Source organism: Lichenostomus cassidix, chromosome 8, assembly GCF_008360975.1.
Source record: "Lichenostomus cassidix isolate B80296 chromosome 8, HeHo_3.0, whole genome shotgun sequence".
In the NCBI taxonomy this organism is placed as follows: Eukaryota; Metazoa; Chordata; class Aves; order Passeriformes; family Meliphagidae; genus Lichenostomus; species Lichenostomus cassidix.
Window position 1 is genome coordinate 20,629,778 of NC_139489.1, and position 24,729 is coordinate 20,654,506.

General features: G+C 39.3%; 1 protein-coding gene across 6 annotated transcripts; it reads left to right on the forward strand.

The window, feature by feature from the left end:
* The first annotated feature begins 3 nt into the window (after nt 1-3).
* DDX59 (DEAD-box helicase 59) lies at nt 4-24,453 on the forward strand. 6 transcript variants are annotated; one of them, XM_085068283.1, is made up of 10 exons: nt 32-139; nt 6,664-6,755; nt 17,411-18,234; nt 18,831-18,998; nt 19,561-19,650; nt 20,062-20,313; nt 20,744-20,896; nt 21,375-21,503; nt 23,215-23,474; nt 24,252-24,453. In XM_085068283.1, exons 2-10 carry the CDS (start codon nt 6,752-6,754, stop codon nt 24,337-24,339), a joined length of 1,968 nt encoding a protein of 655 aa, XP_084924409.1. In that variant the 5' UTR covers nt 32-139; nt 6,664-6,751; the 3' UTR covers nt 24,340-24,453. The 6 variants fall into 6 exon arrangements, with proteins under 6 accessions (XP_084924412.1, XP_084924407.1, XP_084924408.1 ...); XM_085068281.1 differs by lacking the exon at nt 6,664-6,755 and having other exon boundaries at nt 5-139; XM_085068284.1 differs by lacking the exons at nt 32-139; nt 6,664-6,755 and adding an exon at nt 16,037-16,163.
* The last annotated feature ends 276 nt before the right edge of the window (nt 24,454-24,729 follow it).

Consider the following 24,729-nt stretch of genomic DNA (forward strand, 5'->3'; position numbering starts at 1 on the left):
GGGCGAAGGCGGCTGCGCATGTGCCGCCAGCGCCTCCCCGCCCGGGCGGGGCGGGAGCCTGAGGGGCAGCGCCAGGGCGGGCCCGGGCCGCCCCCTCCCACGGGGGCTCTGGGCGCCGCGTCAGGCGGGGTCGCTCGAGGTGGGTTCGGCCTCGGGTGGGGCGGTCTTGGGAGCGCGGGCAGGCCCGGCCCGGCGCAGCCCAGCCTTACCCCGGCGGCAGCGGGAGGGGGGAGTGTTTCCCGCGGTCAGGGGGCGCCGGCGGTGCTGGGAAAGGCTGGGAAAGGGCGGTGTCCCTTGCCGCGGGTCCACCCGCTCCGGCGTCGCCGCTCTCCGCTGCGTGGCCGGACAGGCCCTGTGTGGTGTCGTCGGGGAGGGTCGGGATCACCCCGGTGTTTGGTCTGTCAGGGGGGCTGAGGTGCCGCCTGGCTGCCGGGGAGCCCGCCGGGCCGGGCCGCGGTGGCAGGAGCACGGCCGCTGCTGAGGAGGCGGGCTGAGCATCCCGCCCTGGGCATTTGGTTCTCCTATTTTAAATCAGGTCTATATACAACTTGGAGAATACTCGGGTAGAAAAACGACAAAGCCTTAAAATGGTTCATGGCCTGGTCACGTAATCACTGTAATAGAAGCGGGAGTAGCAATTTGCCCTAGAGACCATCTCCTGCGTTGCTCACAAGTACCTGGGCTTTTTTTGGCAACGCACAGGATCACTTTAACAGTGGGTTGCGTGGAGGGAAGTGTTAGTCACGGTAGGAAGCAGTAAGTGCGTGATGAGTGACTCAAGCAGAACTGGATGGGGTGGCTGCGAGGTGCGGGGCTGAGGGCGCGGCCGGGCTGTGAGGGGAGGCTGGCGGCAGGCACTGCTTCCCTCAGCGCGGGCACGGTGACAGCGGGGGACCCGCCGCGCCAGCCACTGGAAACCTCCGCGCTTTGGCAGCAAATACTTAGTGTGGATCTATTTTTATTGTATGTATGTATATAAAAATATGTATAGTTTGAGGTAATGTCTAAGTCTGCCCTTCTCCCCCTGAAGAATAATTAAACAAAGTCTTAGCGTGACATTGTAAGACTTCCAATCATATTCTGGCCAGACTGGTATTTCTTTGTGTTTCAAGTGGACTGTGAATTGATCTGGACAGAGATTTTTCCATTGCTGTGTGCGTGTGTGTGCTTCTAGCAAGAGTTACTCATTATGAGGCAAGAGTACTTTACAGTTTTCCTGTATGTATCTATATTTATTAGTAATAAGTAAATGAAAGGGTTGTGGAGGTCAACATTTGGAGAAATTGTTGCTGAGTATTCCCCATACATTCTCTGGGACGTGATTCCCAAACTGTCATGCATACCTACCTACAAAACTAGGAGCTGCTGTGGGCAGCACTCAGCACAATGGAGGGGAGGAGGAAAGTTGAGAAATCCTTGCTTTCGCAGGCTAATGACTGAAATTCCCAGATCCTCGGCAGCAGAAATAGAAATAATAATACCAAATTAACATACAGGTGCACTTGGGAAAATGTTTTCTGTTAAGAAAGACTGTGTGTTTGTTTTCAACAATTAATATTTGCTCATTTTCCTGAATTATTTTTTCTACATACCTTGGAAATAAGTTATATTAGACACTCCAGATTATTTCAACTGGGTTTTTTTTTTTTTTATACTGCCAATTGAAAATCGTTTTAGGTCTTCCTGCATATTTAACAACAAACACCTGAAATTCATAAGCTTTAAAATTTCCAATTATTAAAGCTAAGAAGAAAAAAAAGAACTATGTTCCAGATCTCAATTCCTTTGTTTCTTGTATGACTGAGAAAATACCTCAAAGTTGGATCAGCCTATAGGAAAACATATTTAGAATAACTATAAGGCCTTTATTTAGCTATGATGGAGTTTTGTGGGTGCAGTATTTGTGCTCCTGAAACCTGTTCAGAGACACCAAACAAAAGCTGAAAAAGCTGTTTTGTGGTAACTGCAATCAAAGTGGTTTTTCATTTGCTTAGTGCTCTTAAAAGTGAATGCATGAATAAGAAATCTAATATAAGTAAGTGAAAAAGAAGACATCACCACTGGTTGTCAGGGTTCTTGTGCCAGTTCTTCTACTTTTGCAAACATGCCAAAATGTCATCTTGCTTATTGCATTGTCAAAGACAGCAGCAGCCAATATGGAAAATTATTAAAATTTGCTCTAATTGCTCAGAGTAAACAAACAGGAAAACTGAATGAGGAGTTATCCCTTTCTGCTCTGCTCCTGTTTATACATCTTAAAATATTTTAAATAGTGATAATCTTTTCTGTACACAATCTTTCTGCTGCAGAGTATTTTATACTTTAGCGTTAATTCCAAGCGGATAGACAAAGTATTAAAACACATCTCAGAGATTTTTTTTTTAACCTTCCTTTCCTCTCCCTCTACCCCAGATTAGAATCCCATTTGACTAGTTTTATCCTATGATTACATCATAAGCCTGATGGTTCACTGTCATGTGTCTGGCCATTTTCACAGTGGGTGTACCATGCCTATAGTCAGCGTCAGGCAACAGGAACAAGTATGACCATTAAGCTGTGAATAATGGTGTGGATGGCAGTTATTGCTAGTAGTTCGAACCTTGGGAGATAGTGGAACAAGTCGTGACTAACAATTTCATACTTTTTTTCCCACTTGTTTTAAGATTCACTTAGCTTCTGAAGAGGCTATGTGTAGAGTAGAAGCCTGTAGACTAAATTCAGGCTATCACTATATTACAGAGTGTTTAATCTGGAATAACGTTTCATGCATAGTTTCTTCCTTCACAACACTTGATGGGAAAGGCAAAATATTTTAGATTAGCAATACCATGACTCTTTTTGCAGCAGCACTGTCTGTAGCCAGACTCGGTGCTAGTGAGCACCCATCTTACCAGGCTACCTATGGAGGGTAGTAAAAACATTCCCACTGCAGATTAGCTGTATGTATTAGGGCAAATCCAACAGAGACAGCAGTTCACTGCAACTATTCTGCTGAGTAATGCTTCAGTTTTAAGGTTGGAAATGGACCTGGCATAACACCGAGGGCATATTATCTTTAATTGCTGTTACCAAATTTGCCTAATTAAGATGATCCCATCTGTTTTCCTGAGCTTAAAGGATATCAGTCATGATAGAAATGGTTTTTGCTGAGGGGAGGGGTGCACCCTGTGGCCTGGAACCTCTGGCAATGAGGCTGCAGGCACGACTTGATGTGGTGCTGTCAGGCTGTCAAGGTACAAACCAAGAACCAGTTGTGTCCCAATGGGATCCCTAAGGAATATGCTTGTTGACTTCAGCAGGTTTTGTCCTACGTGTGTGAGGTTGAACAGGTAATCAATAAATCATTGTGTGAGGTTATTACAGCCTAGGGATGACTTGTGAAATGGAATTCTTGATATTCCAGCCTCTTAAACTATGACATTTTATTAAATATATTTCTATATAGGTAATGGTAAAACTGTAAGAGTTAAGAAATTATATTTTAAAATAGCAATTCAGCTGGCTATAAGCAATGCAGGAGATTCTTGAAGTGTGTAGAGACATTTTCCTGGTCTAAGTATTAGATGAACCAACCAGAAGAGATGGATTATGGGAGCTAGTGCTCACCAATTTAGATGAGCTCATTAAAGAGGTCAAGACTAGTGGCAGCCTGGTCTGTAGTGACCACTCCCTGGTGGTGTTTGTGAGGATTGTGAGCCTGGCAAGCAGCTAAATCAGGACCCTGAACTTTGAAAGAACAATCTTCCAGTTGTTTAGGGAGTTGGTGAATGAGATCCCCTGGGAAACTGTCCTTAGGGACAAAGAAGCTGGCCAGAGCTGGCAGCTCTTAAAGACACTTTTCTTAGAACTAGGTGATCTTTAAGGTCCCATCCAACCCAGGGTATTCTATGATAATGAAATGAATGATTGTCTGAATTACTAAAGTTCTTTGGCATTATTGCTAACATGCATAGATGTAGTTTCTGCAAGCAAGGAGTTTTCTCAGAGCGTGTTTTTGGAAGGGAATGTGTTCTTCCTGTTTCAGAATGATACAAAAGTACAAGAACAGTTACATAATTACTGTCTTTCAAATTCTTCTATTAATTTGTAATCAGAGAGTGCTGACAGAAGAAAAGAGTTTACCAAGTTTACAGATCCTAGTAGAGTCATGAACCAAAGGGAAGATAAAGGTTTGTATGTCATTTTACTTGAATCATCTGTGATTTTTGATACAGTTAAAACTGAAAGAAGAAAAAGGTGGAGTAATAGCTACATCTTCCCCCCCAGTTCCACTGGGCCACCAACCAGACAACAGATCTGTGGCAAAAGCTCTTATCTCTGTTAACATTCAGGACTGGTTTGTTCTGTCTTTTTCTCTGGTTACTTCGATGTCTTCTTTTCTGAGATTTTTAAAATCTGATTTCTACACTGGCTACTTTTGTGTTCTTCCTATCTCCTGGAATTGCTCTTGTTCTAGGGAGTTTTAGATGAGCTGTCTTCCCACATATCCTGTGCAATACTCCCTTAATTCCAGGGCTTTCTCTTCCTTGACATTCCACTGTTGCCAGGTTATCTGTGAAAAAATAAATACCCTGATATAACTTGTATTTTTTACTTTAAACTTTAAAACATATGGAATAGATCCTACACTCTTTCAATAAGTGAAATATCTGTACTGTATCCTTTGTGACCACCTGGTGCCTGACGTGTTTTCTAATGAAAATTCTGAGGGTAATTTTTAATGAATGTAACCTTTAAATGGCTTAGCTGCACTGTAAAATAGATGTATGGTGGGAAACTTGCATTCAGAAAAATACTTTGTACAAAAATAAAATGCCATGTTATTATCATTATGGGAGTTGTTAGATAATGCTTTATTTGCATCCCAGTTCAGAGAAAAATGGACATGACTGTAGTTTCCAAATTGTGTATTTGGAAAGAAGAAGTTTAAATCAGTTAGTAAGACATTTTCACTAAGTCTGAATGAGAGTGAATACAAAACTGTGCACTTTTTCGTGCTGTGACTAGCTTTTTTTGTGCTGCTTCTACATGTGAAGAAAGATCTGAGCATTTATAAAAGCTCATTTGTTTTGAGCATATACATCATTTATTAGAAGAGCATGAATAGACTTCAGTTTCCCATGTTTTGGCCCTGCTTCCAGTTTTCACTGAAGCTCATGTGTGTCTGAATGAGACCAGCAGTAAAGAGCACAGAATGCTATTTGAAGGTAAATTTCTGATATCATTTGATTGCAGTGAAATTATTTTTCTTCAAAGGGATGGTAGTAAAGATGAATGAGGAAGGGAAAGCAAGGAAATAGCATAGGAGACTATCCAATGAAGATGTTTTTTTAAAAGTCTTTGAAACATCATAATCCAAATTTTCACTGATATTTTAGGCAGTTTCCATTTCCCTTGAATTACTGAGAAATTCCATGTTATTGAGGAATGTTTTTATTACTTTAGGGAATGGATGTACATAGCTGGTAACTGTTTAAAAATTTGCTGTGGAAAGTGTATATCAAAGATTTTTATTGTAACCATTTATGTGTGCATAGTAAGGTCATCACTGCCTGAGTTTGATTATTATTAGAACATTTGATTATCTTTTGGCATAACTTAATTTGCTGATAATATTTTCTGAGTAGCTTTACAGGGTGTTTGACTTATGATTCATTTGAAAATATGTTCAAGATAGAAAAATGTATGGGATGTTTAGGCCGTGTACAGAACAATTTGATTTAAATACTCCCCAATTTTTATATATATTAGAAACATGGAAAGAACAACAATTATTTTAATACTTGCCTTAAACCAAATGTGTGTGTATATGTATTTAGCAATAAAATCTTGGCTCAAACAAGGATTTTTTTAAAGTTTACGTTAATCCTATGTGTTGTTCCCATTTGAAATCATTGGTGCTACAGACAAGATTAAATATAAGTGTATATGTGACTGGGTTTCTGGATTAAAGGTAGCATGCAGTTTATTTGTACTTGAAGAAAAAAAACCTGGGTGGTTTCTTTCTTGTATAAAGTTTCAAAAGAAAAATTAAGTACAAAAGTTTATACATCTTTCTGGTTATTCTTTCCTTATGTGGTATTTTTGCTCTATAATATACATGGCTCCATTAAAGCATGGACTGTTACCTCTGCTATCTCACCTGGGCAGGGAGCAGTCATGGTTCCAGTTGGTAGCACAAAGAATAGAAATGTCCATCATCTTCATGGGTGTTGGAAAGAGAGCTCTCTCTTTGTACTCACCTGTGCAGTTGAATATGGATGAAGGAAGGAGGCCCCTGAACTTGCTGTTAAGGGCATGTGGGAGCCCCAGTTGTGATGGGCATTGCCCTGGCAGCAGCCTGAGACAAACAAAGTACCCCTGGGACTCCCACTTCAGCACATTCAGAAAAGTCCCCCATCGTCCAAGGTTTGTTTTGAAAGCCACAGTTCAGTTCTGATGTATGATCATTTACTAAAGGGGACAATCAGCCTGGGGGAGAGCATGCTAGCAGGCACTGTTGAATCAAAGGGAAGCATTCCACGAAACAACAAAAGTAACACCTGGAGACTTTATACAAGGAGGGAAGCTTGCTGGGGTGTATACCTATCAGTTTCCCTTTGATCTGGAAAGTCTCTGTGTTTGTGTCAAACTCATTCCTCCTTTTTCATTTGTTCTTAACAGAAATGAAGCAATTGCCAGATTGGAGAATGTAGGGTAACAGAACAGATTTCACTGCAATGTGCCATTGATACAGATCCAGCTTGTTCAGATGAGTGAGTATTTTGCTATGCATTGGGTTACTGTTGAAATGGGGTACTTGAGAGTGTTGCTGCTGGTAGTCTGCACTTTCAGATGTGGGAAAAGCAGTAAGTCATGGTCACCTGAAGTGCTGGGGAAACAAAAACAGTTTCAGTAAGAAAGCATGTTCAAGGTAGAGGGCACACAGCCATGCTTTATTCTCTTTCACCTCCAAGGTCTTAAGTGGTATTTTACTGGTATAATAAGGAATACTATCTGACTATTTTTGGGTAAAGGGATGAGCTGGAGGTGGAATAGTTCAACAGAAGCAGAAAAAAACCCAAACTACGTGCTATTTATGTTGTAGCATGTCATAGGAGTTCTAGTCAGAGACCAGGATACCATGGTGGAAACACTCAACATACTGATGAACCAATTTAGTTCAGAGTCAGAATAATATAAGTTTTAGATATTGTAAAACTAGGCAAAGGGTAACAAAAAAAGGCTTTTATTTCTACATTGCTCTGATTTTGTTATTTAAAAGAGCCCAGTCCCACAGCAATATCCTCACTGCTGCTAGAGAACAGGTTTCCTGTGTATCTATGGAAGATTAAGAGCCATCTGAATGGAGATGCTGGGTCTGTGCTCATGCTGGCTCTTTAATCATTAAAGGATGACATGTCATGCTTCCCAGGGCCAACACCCTCTTGTAACCACTGCCTCCCTCTGTGGCTCCTTGCAGAGCAGACAGTGTCAGTAAGACAGAAGCCTTTTGGCAACCTTGCCGTTTTGCTTCAAGTTCCAGTTCATGCAAACTCTTCAAGAATGGTAATGTCTTTATGCACCCAGCATGTTAGCTGAATTGCAAATAACCTCAGAGGAACTGGAGTTTCACAGAGTTACTCAATGTTGATTTGTTTGAACTGTAAAGTAGGTAGAGATATTTTAGGGGATAATGTGATCTAAGTGAAAAAACCCAAGTTAGGAAAATTAGCAGAAACTTTTTTAAGATACTCTGTCTCATGTTTTTTTCTGGCCCTGTTCCTTCTAGTGTTTCCTTTGAAATGACTTTACCATTTCAATATCAATAATTTATAAACTTTTCATAATATATGACATTTATATGTTTTGATTATCCCCTTTAGTTTTGAATTGCTGGGAGGTTTATTCCTCATAGGTGTAAGCCTAAGCCACCACTTTTTCCTACTTGGGCAACTATCATAGGGTTCTTTCTTCTTGACACCTGGCAATTACCTGATAGAGAACTTCCTTAGCTTGGGCAGCAATCTGTTTTGTGCCTGAAATCTAATTTCTGTATGTCTTGCTAGGTGCCACAGGAAAGAATATTGCCTTGGCCAGGAACTGTACAAAATGACCTTGTTGTAATGAGTCAAGAGCCAAAAAAGAAATGGGTACACTGAAATTGGACTTTTGTGTCGCTCAAAGCTTTGAATCATTTGTTTAAAAACTAAACAAAAACAAACCGACATAATTTCACATGGAAATTCTAGGCTTATATTCTGTGAGAATGATGTGTTAAACAGCCAGTTTTTTTCACAATCTGGCATTATACCCCGGTCAGCTGAGTTGTATTAAGAATTAGTACAGATTTATTCCAGTGAATTGCTTGGCAGATAGAATAACAAGTGCTTCATATGCATTTCATACAGTCTTCCTTAAAAGGAAAATACACGTCAGTGGAATTTGGACCATACAGCACAAAGTCTCCTTTCACACTGCAAAACTTCAGGTTTATTTAATACCCAAGAGTTAGAAAACTTAGAATGATCTGGGGTGCAAACTTGATAACCACAAGTTTTCTTTCAATAAAGCAACTAAAAAATACATGAAGTGCTAAAGGGTTTACCTTATTTAGTGTAAATTTAATTTATTCCAAAACTCAAAAAAGTATTTAAAACTTGTAATCTGAATTCTTTTGAACTGGGTATCATGCTGGAATTTTTTGCCGCCAAGTTACAGATCCCAGAAAAATAAGGTTTGCATGAAAAGTTCTTGGCAGATCTCTCTTGGAACAGCACAAACAACACTGCTTAACAAGGAGGCATTCATTATTTCTGTCTTGTTACGCTCTGCTATTACATTCACCAGCTGTAAGGTTACTGGCATCTTTGAATCTTCCTAATGAAAAGCATAGGTAGCAGTCATTCAAGGATGATAGTGAGAAAGATGTTGCATTTTTCAGCGTTGCTTTTGTTTTTCAATAGCCATTGTGCTTTGTCAAGCTGAACTAATGCATTGTCTGCATGTTCTCACAACAAAGAAAGTTTAGGAAAGTAACAGTTTCTAAAGGACAAATCTGTTGGTCTGACTTTAATGGTCTGTGATCCTTGAGTGTGCAATTAAAAAATGTGTTTGGCTTTGTGAAATTAAAGCCATCCGGTATTTAACTTTTCTGTAAAAAAAAGTAATGGATAAATTGCCTATTTGATGCCCATGTGTTTCTATTGCATTACAATCCTTTTGGAAAAACTTTAATTACAGTTATAACTTTTTCTGGTAAACTATACCACAGCTCTTGTATCCTCTATTTTGCTTAGTAGTCATGTATGATGCCTTTTTTAGCACCTGACAACATTCTGTGCTAGTGAAATTTGTGCAAAGTGCCACAGGTCTGTAAAATCAATATTTTTGAGAGTTGAGAAGTAGAGAAATACTGAGACCTGAAGTATGAGTTGTTAGGAAAAAAAATACCCTCAAATTGTATTTTTTAATTATACTATTAAGACTGCATTTAATACTCTGTACACAAAGAGTGATGTTTGAGAACTTAAAAAATCTGGAGGCTAGAGCTCAACACAAACAGTCACTTGGAGGAGTGGTAAAGGCTGACATCAAGGAAGCTTTTGAGACCTGGATTCTAGAGCTATGTGGCCACCAAGCCCACTGCTGGCAGAAAGTCCAGGAGCTGGAGGAATCCTCTGCTGGGGAAAGGCTGCCAAAGGCCATGGTCACAGCTGGCAGTCACTCTGTAGCAGGGACACCCTGAATTTGGTTTCTACTGTTGCAGCAGTGAGTTAACTTTTTGAAGGTGCAGTTTTGAAGGTGCCTTTCATGCCCTTTAGTGATTTTTTGGTGAGGGATTCAACTAGGACAATTGAAGACTTCATGCAGAGACAGAAGGAGGACCAAATGTAATGTAGGGAAGCATGAAGGCTAAACACAATGGTTAATACTAGCATAGATTTTAACAAGACACTGATAAAAGGTCTGATTTGTAGCAGCTCTCTTGCATGTTTTCTGGGCCTTGTGGTTTCTGCTATCAAAACTAGCAATGCTGGTAGGAACTTTAGTGGTGGAAAGGAAAATTTTATTAATCATTTGCCCAAAAGGCTTTTGACATAATTATTTTCTTCAGTTTGTCACACTATTGGATTCTAACTCCATGCTTCTTTTACTCCCCATGAATGCAATGTACCTGTTATGGTTGTCATACTTGCTGATTAATGATGATTGGAAAGAGAATTTATAGATGGGCAGGTGGCAATACACATTGGACACAGGTCATCTGGCAAGCTGGAACTTGATGATTCCTGTTGTTTCTTGTGGAATTTCTTTTTTTCTCTCCCATCCTTTTGTCTGAGACCCCAAAGGATAGGGGGAAAAAAGAGTTTACTTTCAGTAAGTGCATGTTGTGTGAATGTTATTTTAGTGTTAGAATAGATGCCAATCTCTTTTGCCTCCAAACACACTTATTAATTGGAATACAAATATATCCTTTCAGAGAGAAAAAGAGATTAACATGAAAGGAGAGAATTTTTAATTCTTAGTTCTAATTACAATATATTGCAATATTTATTTACTCCTGTTAATTTCCACCTGAACTCTCTAAAGATCTGGATTATAGTTTGCTGCCAAATGAAGTCCCTGGAATTTGGCAATTGTCTGCAATCTTTTGATCGAATCCTTGCTCTCTAAGTCTCAGAGACCTAACATAGGTTTGTAAGTTTAAAATGGCTTAAATTATTTTCATACTCTAAAATCATTCCTTTTAATTGCAAAAAGCTAGCCTGTATCTTATACACAAAGGTTGGTAATTGTATTCACTGTATATTTTACAGCTGTGCTAACAGAATAGTGATACTGAAGAGTCCATCAGTTTTCAAAGTAAATACTATATGCAGTATTTGAGCATATAATCACATACATTAATTATATTCATAATTTTTTAATGAATTGCCCTATAGAGTTATTTCCCTACGGACTAGTGGCATTTAATGCTGGAGCTTCAGGGCAGGATTGCTATTTGCGGGGGTTTTTTATTTTTATTTTAAATTTTTTTTTATACCTCCTCAGTAATATGCTTTAAGAATTCAGATTTAATTAGATTATTTTTAAAATTCCAATTTTACCATGGATTTCTGCAGAGACTTAATACTGGCCAATGTTTCATTAGAATATGGCTCTTCAAACAAAGAGAGTGCTCAGGAAGCCTGAAAATACTAGCTCTTTTTTTAATGATTTACTTTCAAAAACCTTAGGATTTGCCTGTTTAGATCAAACAAAATTAGAAAAATTAGGCCTCACTGTATACAATACCTATACAAAATCAGGACATTTTCTATGAATATTAGCAGAATTGTCTAGTTAAGGGTTAGCCACCATTATTTGTTTTTAGATAATCTGGATTTTTCCTATGTGGTTCCTCTAAAGCTGTAATTCAGAAACCAGTGGAGTAATTGACTCACTGGTTCCTTCAGTCAAAGAACTATTCATTAAATAAGCTTTGGCTTAGAGCTGCAGTTGAGTACCTACCTAAAAATCTGCTGAGTGGCTTCAAAATTCCCAAATGTTAAAGAAACAGAAAAATATTTAGTTTTAATGGCATCAAGTGGAGCAGACACATGTAGCAATCCCCAAGTAAACATACTCTGCCTTCCATGCCTCCTGAATGGAAAGACATTCTCCCAAGCAGTGGATGTTTTGTTCACTCCAATTATATTTATTCAAGTCTGGCACACTTGGGAGAAAACTAGCCCAGAGAATATTTTTTTATTCTTTGATTGACATCTTCATAAACTTAATTTTCTTCATCCATTATAGTGCTACAGAACAACAACATCAAGGCTCTGGAATTCCCTAGTTTAGAATAATGTAACAGAATACATATTGAGATATTTAAAATAATGAATAGCATAAAGAAAACACAAAGCTATTCCTCTCAATGTGATTTTAGACACATTTTAATTGTCAGATCTGTCACTCCTGGCACTTGCCTCTTGAGGGAGGGATGCATGATGTGCTGGTTGGACTCCAATTTGAGTCTATTCTCAGCAGATTTGCATACACTGGGAGCTCACTCAAAGTGGAAAATTCAGACATTGTGTGAAGGTATTCTGGCTACAAAGGAAACTTGAAATGCTCTGTATTAAAATGTTTCGGACAGTTACCCTTTGGGATGGTTTTATCTGTTACTCAAATCCCTGTGTGGAACTGGAGAAGACCTTGCCTGCCAGAGGTGTGGAGAGGTGCCTAGGGGTTTGGTTCTGGGGTGATTTGGTTCAGGTGTGAATTATTGGGGTCACTCTGGGCAGTATCGCTGTGGAGAGCTGAGGTGGATGGTACAGTCAGGCAGCTCTTTGAAATGCTTGTGATGCTGTCTGTGAATTAGTATGTGGAATGCCTGTTTCTTATGGATTTACTGTGCCTGGGAATGGGGGAATTTCAGTCTCCTGCTTTAATCCAATCTTGTTTTACTGAATTATTTATTATTTGCAAGTGATGGGAAAGGTTGATTCATGTTTCTTAAGAAAGGGTGTGAGATGTTATAAGACAAAGTGTCTGTTTTTAAACTGAGGATGGGAATCCTTTCTGTATATTTGATATATAAACTTTGAGTGAATATGAAAAAATCTTCATTATATAATTTAAAATAGACCAAAAAGTGGGATACTTAATAATTTGTGCTTGAGTTATTGTTCTCGTTATTTCTTTTGACCTTTAATCAATAGTTACTATCTTTGTTATTCTAACAGAAATTTGTATAAAGTTGAAATAATCTGTTGCTATATATTTACATAGTAAATCTGTCAGTATGTCCTTTTGTACATGTGGGGGTGTGTGTGCATTGTTATGTTTCTGTAGCTCCTAATATTTACTTTAGAAGTTACTCTGAAGAGACATTTTAATTATATAAGGACTATATATGTGCCATTTCTGATAAACAATACGTGATACCTTCCTGAGCAGCTATTGTACACACGCAGCATAGGCAAGAGGACAATATTGTAAAGTCTTGGTGTTTTACCAACTCACATAACAGTGTGATCATATAAATGCTACCTTGCTGCCCCAGAAACCTGAAGATTTTCCTTTATGACATCCCCAGATAAATTGTCTAGAATGAGCAAAAATTACTATCCATAATTGCTCATGGTTTTTTAACAGGACTTCATTCAGTCAGTGCCTGAACTAACTAGTTTTTAGAAGGAAAAATACCAAAACAAAACCCTTGTAGCATATCTGAGACTATCTTGTCTGGGACATTTTGTGTACTCTAAAGGTACAAAAATTTGAATGATAAAATCTTATTAAAATGCCATTCACCTCAGATCTGATTAGCAGCATCTGAAAGAAAACTTAGAAAACTGACTGAACTAGAATGTTTATGCTTTATTCTAGGAAAAAAGAATTATTCAGTGAGCTTACAAAGTACAGCATCTGTTTGAGAAGAGGTTTTGTTACCTCTGTATTGGTTAACTTCTCCATGTAAATAAAGAATAATTTACCACATTCTGTGGAAGCTTGCACTCCTTTTCAGTGGTGAGCACTTTTTATAAAGCATGTTATGATTTTTGTTGGAAGAAATAATGGACTATCAATAGCTGTCCAGCCTTTATGAGCCACTCAAGGTACACTGGATCTATTGTTACCTGTTCGTTAGACTGTTGAGTTTACATAGTTGTTTCTTGCATGGAAGTGTTTCATGCCTCTGAACACCCATAGAGTCGTTTTCTAAAACTTTGTTCAATCTCTACTGTAGTCTTTCTCATTCAAGAGGAGTATTTTCTACCAAGTAACTTTGTTTTTTTCTGACTACTGTTACACGCTGAAAAAATCAGAAAAAACCAATACATATAGGATGGTTATATTTTGGTCCATGGACTCTATAAAGTATGAAACATCTCATATAATATTGAATATTGTTGGAGTACTGGTCTTTGTTTAGCAAATGATGTTTTGAATTCCAGGAAATGACCTTGCAAAAATGGAAGTAAGAATAGGAAATTAGCTTCTATTAGTGAGGGGAAAATGAAGGAAAGAAAGTTAGTGCAAACAAAGGGGAATGACAGAGGCTGAATCAGAGAAAGGTGGAGATTTTCACAGGAATGTGTGGAGTGTGGGTGGAAGGTGCCTAACAGTTTTTCAGTCTAGTGATGCCCACTTTCCAAATTTGATTCCACCAGTTAATTAAAAATCTCAGAGACCTCCCCCCACCCCCCATTTGCACTTTGTATTGCTACTGTGGTAGTAAACTGCTACAGAGAAATCCAGAGTACTTTATGATAGACCATGTTTCACATATGACTGGACTTGAATGTTGTAGAATGCTGTAGACAGCTGCTTGAAAGCCCATAGCTTCGTGTCTGTGTTTTTACCCTACTCTCACTGGCTCCTCTCACTGGTCCTCAGGGCTGCCATTAAATTGTGCTTCCAAAGGGCTCTGTTAGGATCTGTGGATTTTCTCTGCAGCAAGAAATGGTGATGGTGGTAGTCACAAACAAAAGTAATGAGGCAGAAATGGAATAGCCCATCAATGTGTATGCTTTCAGGCCAATGAGATCAGTGTTGGAGGAGAGGGAGGAGGTAAGGTTTAAGGCATCTAGAGTACCTGGAGTACATCAACCCAGAGAGCTCCTTGCAGATATCTTTCCCATGCACCAAATCATTTATGGTCATAAGGTATGCTTTTACTTTGGGAATATTCTAGTCCTCCTGCATGTGCTCAAAACCAGGATCTGTACAGACACAGTGACACCACCTATGACAGGTCTTGATATTGAAAGGAAGTACCTGGGACAGGCTGACATAATTCTGGTGACATGAGTCCTTGGAAAGCACGGGAATGGCCATGACCACCCTGTTCACAACAGGCAAGCAGCTAAAACCATCAGCCTTCTCAGTGGACACACATCCAAACTCTTCCATGCACCTGGGTTTGCCTGGGGCAGCAGTTGCGTCTGGGCTGTCTTGCAAAGCACAGGTTGCCCATAAGTCTGAAAATGTTTTCTGCCCTGTAGAAAAATGTGATAAATTCTGTGTTCTCATGCCTCGTAATATGTGCAATAGTGTAAATATGCTTACTTATTATTAAAAGTAATAACTTACTCGAAATATATGAACAGTTGTCTCACTGCACCCATCATAGCAGGTTGGGGCATGTACTGGACTTTCCTCTTGTGTACCTTGTGTGCTGCAGGAACATTTTCCTCATGTGCAAATGTGTGTGTATCATCTGTGTCTGTAGCATCAGCTCAGGCCTTAGCTCAGGAGTGCTGGATGTGCCTCTCTGCAGAGCCAGTGTTGCAAAATGCAGAATATGTACAATTTTCATAAAAAAGGTTGTTCATTGTTTGATCTTGGTATACTTTCAAGCCTAATCAACAAGAAGGGAAATTTAATCTGTGAAACAAAGAGCAGCTAACAAGCAAGCTCTAAGTGATGTCCAGGTGTTAGAAAAACAAATTACTTGTTGGTAGAATTGCCTTGTCAAGGTTTGAGGCTTGACACACTCCACTGACCTCAGCCCTACGGGGAGGTTGCAAAGCCGGGGAAGGAGGATGTCCTCTGATGCTAGATAAAAAGAATGCAGGACTTACAGGCCACAAGGACATTCAGAATTCCCAAGATAAGGAAGAAACTAATAAACACAACTCAGCAACTGTGCTGCAGCTCTGCTGTCTAAAAGGTAATTGTGGCACCAACCCAAGAAACCACTGACCTAAAAGAGAAACAGTGATCATGTGGGCTAATTAGAATCCCATCATTAACAACAGAAGATAGAATTCTAATGAGAGAACCATGCAACTTGTAGCCAATGAATAGTAATTTGTTTGCTGAAATGTATGAGTAGTAAGAAGTTTTGATAGCTGCCGTGGTTGATTTGTGCAACACCACCGCGAACGGAGGCTTGCGCAATTCTGAGATAAATAATCAATGTCTCTTTCGAGTGTGTAATTATTGGCTTGTTGCACACCGGGCCACGACTGCGATTTGTGCGGCCAACAGGCCCCGAAGGCAGGCCGAGCCCGGCGGCGGCTCCGGTAGCCGCGGCGCGCCCCAGCCGGTCCGAGCGCGCAGGCCCGGCCGCCCCGGCCCCGGAGCCACCCGCGCTGCCCTGCCCTGCCCGCCCGCAGCCGGGGGCGGAAGCGGCGCGTGTGGCCGGCGCCATTTTGTGCGGGAGGCGGCGCGGCCCGGCGGCAGCGGTTCGTGAGGCGGGGGGTCGGGCCGGGCTCCGCCTGCGGCGGCGGGGCGGGCTGGGCGGCGGGCACGGCTGGCGGGCATAAGAGGCCCCGCGCTGCCGTGTTCTGCTTGGGTGGGTGGCTGCTGCCGGATAGCAGGGCTGGGAGAGGCTGCTGTGCGCCCCGCGGGTCCCTCCCGAGCAGCTCGTCCGTCAGCCCGGCACTCTGCGAGAGCGCTCCCCTCGCCTGGGAGGCTGCTGAGCCCGCGGAGAGGTTTGTTACGGGAGATTCTCATTAGGCGCGTTAATCAGTGAGATGTGGCCTCTGCTCCGGGAGCGCGGGGGAGTAGCGGCCCCCGGTCTGCCCGCGGAGCTGTGCTGGCCGGCGCTGCTGCCGCCTCCTCGGCATTGCTCCCACTTACACAAACACAGCTGTCTGTACACACAGACATAGCTTGGCGTGCCTTTAAAAACAGTGTAAGGAGTTCTCAGAGACTGGTAGACACTGTGCAATTTATTCAGAATAAAGTGGGCATGTTTTGTGTACTTTATTTACTGGTTATACGAGAGCAAAAACTGGTGAGGATATCTGATGATTTCAGAGACAAATACTGAAAGTTTCAGAATACAAAAGTTATGGTTATTGCTGAACACTTAATTTGTCTTCGTCGTATTAAAGTATAGATTTGGCAAATTGATAATGTAAGCATTTGCTTGTTTCTGGGCACCTTGAACAAGCAGAACTGGACTCTAAACAGATCTCAAAAGTTTGCTGCCTTATAATTTTAAGTGGGCTTCAAAAAGAAAAACAAAAGGAGAGATCTTGGATGGGTCCTGATTGAATTTGACATCCTTTCCAAAACTGATTATTTTGTTTGGTTTAGGTTGGTTGGGTTTTTTCCATAGCTTAGAAGAATGCTTACATCTGTGGTTTCATCTTAGAAATAGGTGAACTCTCCAAGGATTTAAATATGACTGACTCTCAAAATGGATAAATTTCCACACAGTGAAAAGCGAAATTTTTTCTCATTTGCAAAGGCCTAATACTGACCAATTAGCTGTAGGTAGATCTCTATATTGTTCCATGCTTCCACTGTTATTTTAAAATACAACATTAAGATCAAGATAATTTTTAAACAAGGTAGTTTCTAGGTATTTTCAGGGATTGAGAGTTGGCTTCAGTGTTTGCTAGTATTTGGTAGACTCTGTGTTAGTGAAATGTACCTCTTTAGTAGTGGTAGTTTCTAACAACTGTAATCATTTTCTTTCTAGGGTACCGAAGCATGTTTTTACCACGGTCTGTTAAAGTCAAGAGGACTGCTGATGAGGACAAAAGTTGTACGGTTAAGAAAAATAAACTGTCTTCTGAAGGATCTTTGCTAGTGGAGCCCACTGAGTTCCAGAACTGTAAGTCGGTTGGAACAGAAACTTCTGCTTCAACATGCAGTTCGAGTGAAATTGTTCAAGAACACACAGAACCTGCAGCTGCAGACCTTGGTGTTGCTAATACACCATTGGGCAAGGACAGCCAAAATACTGATGAAGCTGGCTCTTTGGAAGAACCCATAAAATCTTTCAGCAAATCCCAGCGCTGGGCAGAGCCTGGAGAACCTGTGTGTGTTGTGTGTGGCCGCTACGGGGAGTATATCTGCGATAAAACAGATGAAGATGTTTGTAGTTTGGAATGTAAAGCCAAACACCTTCTGCAAACTCAAACAAAAGAAAAGCAACTAACATCTGATCAACCCACAGATTCTCAGGCAGAAGCTCACCTGCTTAATACACCTTATTTCTACAAAGATCATTCCTTTATTTTAGGTTTGCAAGATGAGCAGGTTGAGAACCTTAAACTCCAGCTGGGTATTGCTGTCCAGGGTCAGCAAGTTCCAAGACCTATTGTGGAGTTTGAACATTGTGGTTTTCCTGAAACTTTAAACAATAATTTAAAGAATTCTGGCTATGAAGTCCCAACTCCCATCCAAATGCAAATGATCCCTGTTGGACTGTTAGGGAGGGATATTTTGGCTAGTGCTGACACAGGCTCTGGAAAAACAGCAGCCTTCCTACTTCCTGTTATTATGAAGGTTTTGAAAGAGGTAATGAAACTTCGGATAGTTAGAGAAAGCAGTTTGCAACTTTGTCTCTTGGATTCCCAGTGTAATGGACCATGTGATTGGGGTGTTTTTCATTAATATTCAAGGATTTATTTGACTTTTGAGTGATAGAGCATTTGGTTCTTGGAGGGGGAAGGTGCTGATTTTTGTTTAATGAAACGGAATGTTTTTTCAGTTTGGTCAGGAGATGAAACAACTCTATTAATATTACCTATTACACAGTTCCTCCTTGTTAAGAAATTTAATTAAATTCTGTGGTAAACTTCCTGAATTACTTAAAATAGATGGTGAAAATATTTTTTGTCTGATTATTATTCAATTCTGCAAGACAGATATGTGTTTATAATAACATGCACAAAATCGGAACCTCAATGAAAAATACTTCTGTGCACGATCTTTCCCATTCTTCATCTTCAGAGTACTGCACAAGTTAATGTATGTATCAAGAAGTGATTTTATTTTGCTGTTTAGAATGACTTTAATTTTTAATGTAAAAGATTACTTTGGGAAATTTGAAAGCTTTTTATCTAAATAATAGAACAATTCCATGTTAATCAGATTTTCCCCCTCCTTTCTAGACAGAAACTCCATCTGCCCTCATTTTGGCACCAACAAGGGAGTTGGCAATCCAGATAGAGAGACAAGCTAAGGAGTTGATGGCTGGGTTACCCAACATGAGGACAGTTCTCCTGGTAGGAGGTTTGCCGCTGCCACCGCAGCTGCACCGACTCAAGCAGAGTGTGAAGGTGAGCACTGACAGCTTGTAGAGCCACGTTGTCATCACATTCACAGCAAAGAAACATGTTACTGGTGACATGTATGAACATACAAAGATGTGTTTCTCTTAAGTCTAAATTACTGAAATGTTTGTTTCCTCCTGAAAATTTTACAATTACACAGTTAAAAAAAAATTCTGGCATCTGATTAAACATCTAATAGCTTTGGTTTTTTGTTTTTAAAAAGTTTCATGTGTGATATTGCTGATTTTAAAGACTGAAACATGCCAATATTTTAGACAAGGAGTTGTAATTGACAGCAAAACATAGTTTATTTTTCATGTAGATTTTATTGCTTGTAATTTAGACACCTCCCTTAGAGTTTTAAAAGGTCTATTTCCTTTTAAGGCTTCATAATTTATAAGTTATCTATAAAAGTTTTATTGCTTACTTGAATGCAAATAATTTCACTAATTACTGCCATTTTTATCAATGTGCTGGAATTTTACGGATTTTCTAGGATGGTCCTCTGTCCTTTCATGGAATTCCTAACTCCTGTGGGTTTTTTCCTCTCTTTTTTTTTTTTCTTCAGGTTATAATAGCAACACCTGGAAGACTTCTTGAGATTTTAAAGCAAAGTTCTGTTCAACTGCATGGCATAAAAGTTGTAGTGGTGGATGAAGTAAGTTTTTATTTATCAGAGCTCTGTTGCCTATACAGAGGTCCTGGAAGAGTAGTGTGAGTGGCTAGTCTGGCTAATTAAACTTACAGAGTGTTTGTTATAAAATACAATATGTTTCTTAATAGATAATTTCAGTTTTGACGCAATTTGAAATGTGTTTGAACAACTCATGCTCTATTGTTATGAAAGACTTAGATACCTGACAGGATAATAACTGTAAGACCAGTGTAAGACCAGTGTGAACCATTTGTTTTTAATTTCCTTACTTAGCATTTCTTCTGACTGTAAATACTCCTGCATTTGGATTGTTGCATGCCAGTCATGCACATTATGGTTTTTCTGTCCATTCAAGTTCAGGATCCTGCTGTTAATGGAAAAAATTGTGGTACAAATGTACTGCTTTTCATTTAGGTGGATACCATGTTAAAAATGGGCTTCCAGCAGCAAGTATTGGATATTTTGGAAGACATCTCTCATGATCATCAAACCATACTGGTGTCAGCCACCATTCCAGTGGGCATTGAGCACTTGGTAAATCAGCTTCTGCACAATTTCGTAAGGATAACAATTGGAGAAAAGAATCTGCCATGTTCCAATGTTCGGCAAATTATCTTGTGGGTGGAAGAACCATCTAAAAAGAAAAAACTGTTTGAAATACTAAATGTAAGTTTAATACTTTTTTCATAAGAGCAGTTTATAAAATGAATCATGTCTTTCCACATCTGTCATGTGTGGCTAGCACAGGTTTTTCCCATGAGAAATTTTCTTGTGTTTTATAAATAAAGATAAAGTTTGGGTGTTGTTGGAACAGTGTCCCAGAACTTGGACAGTGCAGGCCTGGCCAATCAGGCCTGGGGGAAGGCTTCTGACTGACCAATCTGGGTGACTTTTGAGAACTCTATATATGTGATGAAATCAAAACAATAAAGGTCATTCCTTCTTGCCACTGAGAACTGGTGCATTCATTACTCTGCTAGCTGCTCAACAGCGACAGTCATGTTCTCATCTCAAGATCAAAAGAGATTGAATCCATGCTGATGATGAACAGCCAGTGGTTGTAATACCTTTTTAAATCTATTATTTAACTTTACAGGATACAAAGCTCTTCAAGCCTCCAGTGTTGGTGTTTGTGGACTGTAAACTAGGAGCAGATCTGTTGAGTGATGCTGTTCATAAGATCACAGGATTGCAGTGCACAGCTATGCATTCAGAAAAGTCTCAGGTGGAAAGAACAGACATATTACAGGTTTGTGCCTCGTAGTGTTAACAGTGTTTTGGTAGATTTCAATTTTTTAAATGTGGCTTCATTTGAGTGAATGAAGTAATAATTGAGTGCTTTTCTGCAGTAATACCTGGGGTACTGCTGGGGGAGATGAGAGACAGATGGGACCAAGCAAAACTGTGGATAATAATGGCATTTTAAATGTGGATAAATACAGAGACTGTTTCCTAGATTATTTGAAATGGGAATTTAAATATGCATATAACTTTAATGGATGACTTTTAAAATTAAAATTGTGGGTTTGATCTCTCTTTAATTATTTCTCTGAATTATATTCCCATTTAAATCAAGAATGCAGGGGAGCCATTCTCTTTTCTACAATAGAATAATCCCACTGGCTGTGTTCTTGCCCCTAATAACTAGCTGTTAACTTATGCTTGGAGACGTTCAAAATACAAATAAGGCAAAAAAAATTAATTTTTTTTTGTTCCTCCTTTGCCAGGGATTGCTTCAGGAGAAGTATGAAGTTATAGTAAGTACTGGAGTCCTTGGACGAGGGCTTGACCTTGTCAATGTCAAACTGGTGGTGAATTTTGATATGCCTTCAAGTATGGATGAATATGTACACCAGGTAAATAAATAAATTGCTAAAGCTTTATTTGAAAAGTATATTGAAATATGACACCCACCTTTGGAAATTTAAATGTGAACAGAAAGATAATTTTCCTCTTCAGAATATTGTTTTTATAGGAAAGGAAAGAAAAGGTGCTGGATATCTTTTCATAAGTCTCTTATGTAAATTACTAAAATCTAGAACACACTTCTCCTACATAAGTTACTTAAACCTAGAGAGTGTTTTTATATTACTTATTTTTGCGGTATTATTCTTCCTGTTTTATACTCTCTTGTATCATTTTGTATCTATAGAAGAAAACAAAGTTTACATTTTTTTGCTGTCTGTGTGAAGAAAGGCCAAATACCCCTCTTTCAGCTGCAGCTCATCCACACTGTGGAATATCCATATAATAGGAAAGCAGTCATGAACTTGATTGCTTCCCCTCTTTCTAGTCAAGCATCTCCTCTGATACTTTTTCCCAGAGCATTTCCTGCTTTAAAATAATGGTCTCTGAGTTGCACGTGTGTGTGCATTTACATGCACAGCCCCTAGCCCTAGTTTAGCTGGCAGATCAAGAGAGCTCATTGTTGCCCTCTTAGTGGCACTTAGGGAGACACAGTGCTACTGTGTGCAGTTCTGAGGACATCAGCTCTGGGAAAAGCCAGCAGACTGGAAGCAGTCCAGGTCAAGTCAGGGGGCTGGCACACGTGACGCACAAAGGCAGGCTGAGGGAGCTGGGCTTGTTTGGGCTGCACTAGAGCCTTAATTGCTGTCTTCCATTCGGGTGGTTACTGAGGAGACAGAGCCAGACTCTCCTTGAAGATGCCCAGGGAAAGGACGAGCCAATGGTCATAACTTGGTGCAAGGGAAATTGTGGCCTCCTAGCAGGGAGAAAGGATTTTCACAGCAAGGGGAATCAAGCAGTGGAAGAGGCCTGAGGGGTGATGGGACCTTTCTGCTTAGAGACACTTGAAAAAAGGCCTTGGGGGAACTGATCTGACCTTGAAGTTAGCCTTGTTCCAAATAGATGAGCAGGACCTCTGGAAGTTACCCACTGTAGTAACCTTGAGCTCAATACTTCAACTCCTCAAGTATTCTGTTATTAACTTCAGTATTCCCCTGTCGTTTTTAATTTTCTCTCTGCTAAAGTTTCAAGCATGTATTAAGTAAATAAAAATGGTCTTTCCCAGCATCAAAACTATACCAATATTAACATATTAGCTGTTCCTAAATAGAGAGTCTTTGGAGATTCTTTTCTAATTTGTTGAAGCATTTTAGATAATATTGGTAAATAATTTAAAGTTAATAGGACATTGAAAGTAAAGGGCATTTTTGTGGCCATGCTGGTACGTATAGGCTTGATATCAAATACAATAATTTTTATTTATTTTATCTTTATAATAAAGACTTTTTAAAAACATTTTGTTTGGATCAGGTCTTCCATAGGCCATGGGCTGTATCTCATATCTCAGTATCAATATTGAACTTCTGGTATGTCCCATAAATGATTCATAATTTTAGATGCATTTAAGCTAGAGCTTCAGATCTACATATCCTGAATTCAGGAATGTTATTGTAAGTAACTCTGTGCTTAGAGGATGAGATATAAATTTTGCCCTATTGCTTGGGTTTATTTACTGTTTTGTAACAAAAAATAAACTTCTAAGACTATTTTAAGGACTTCTATTTAATATTGCTAACTTAAAATGAATTTATGCTTTTTCAGGTTGGAAGAGCAGGGAGATTGGGTCACAATGGAACTGCAATTACTTTTATCAATAACAACAGCAAGAAGCTCTTTTGGGATGTTGTGAAGAGAGTAAAACCCACAGGCACCATTCTTCCCCCACAGCTGCTTAATTCCCCATATCTGCATGATCAGAAGAGAAGGGAACAACAGAGACTGAAACAATTACATAATAGCCTTGTAACAGGAGATAATATTATGGACATTATTAAAAAACACAACAAAAATAATTCTCAGAGGTAATAAAAGGCATATTTATGGTTATGTAATTACAATGAAAGTATGATTAAAAATAAACATGAAATGTTGCCTTGTATATTGCTTGTTTTGAAGAAATTTGTACAGTTTTATAAGAAGTCTCATTTTTATTTCATATTTATTTTGAAATACCGGCTATTGTGTGCTTGAATTACAGTAATACCTAGTAAAAGTGCTCTGTAGCCCTTTTTCAAAACCAGTAGTCTTTGGTCTTGCTTTCAAGAAAAAAAAATTAGTGACAGATTGGCCTCTGAAAACCTCTGAAAATCTCTTCCTGTTAACTTAAATAAACTCTTCCACTGGGAATATTTCTCCAAGTCTTCAGTATGCTCTCTTGGGGTTTCTTAGGAACACATAGGCAAGTATTGTTTATAAACAGTACTGAAAATTTAGTTTCTCCTCTAGTGCCTGTGGACCAGTTGAAAGTTCTGCTCAAGGACTTTGTAATACCAGAAATAATTTGTTATTAGTGTAACTTAATTGAAGAGAAATAAGATAAACCTTACAATTTGTGTTTTTATTTAATGAAACATTGTTAATGTATAAATGGTCATAATTACTTATTTAAGCATAACTTGCCATGCTCACACCAGATGTTCTTACTTTTTTCTTTTCTTTTTTCTTTTTTTTTTTTTTTTTTTTGGGAAATGGGGTCAAAACTGTATTAAGATAGTGTTGTATGATTTCCCATCCAAAGTCTGAGATAGGTCATAATCAAAACTTCCTTTTTTTTCCTTTTTTTTTTTTTTAACTTTTAGACTGAGGCTTGAGAAATCAGTTTCATCAGATCTTTCATGCTGCTGTGATGCATCATCCATTTTTGGCAGACTGAGATGTTGCAGGTAGTTAGACATTAGCTCTGTGCATTGTATGTCTGCTCTTTGGCCAAAGGACAGCAATGGGATAAACTGACTTTGGTGGCAAAGAAATTGTTGAACGATAAGTAGCTTATGTGTTTTCCTCCCAATAAGAAAAAGCTTATTCTTACCCCCCAATAAGAAATAAAAGGAGTAGGTCTTACATAGAGCAGGACAGATGACATGAGTGGCACCAGTGCCACACTTACTTCAGGGACTAATGTTATAAATGTGAGGAGATAGTTTGGTGGGAGTTGTTGAATATGGCAGTTTGATATCAATCTTGGACACCCAAGTTCAAACAAGAGAACGGGTCTGTCCAAAGACACATTAGGCATGCTGAATTCCTTTGACATAGTTTAAACATTTTTCCCCTCAA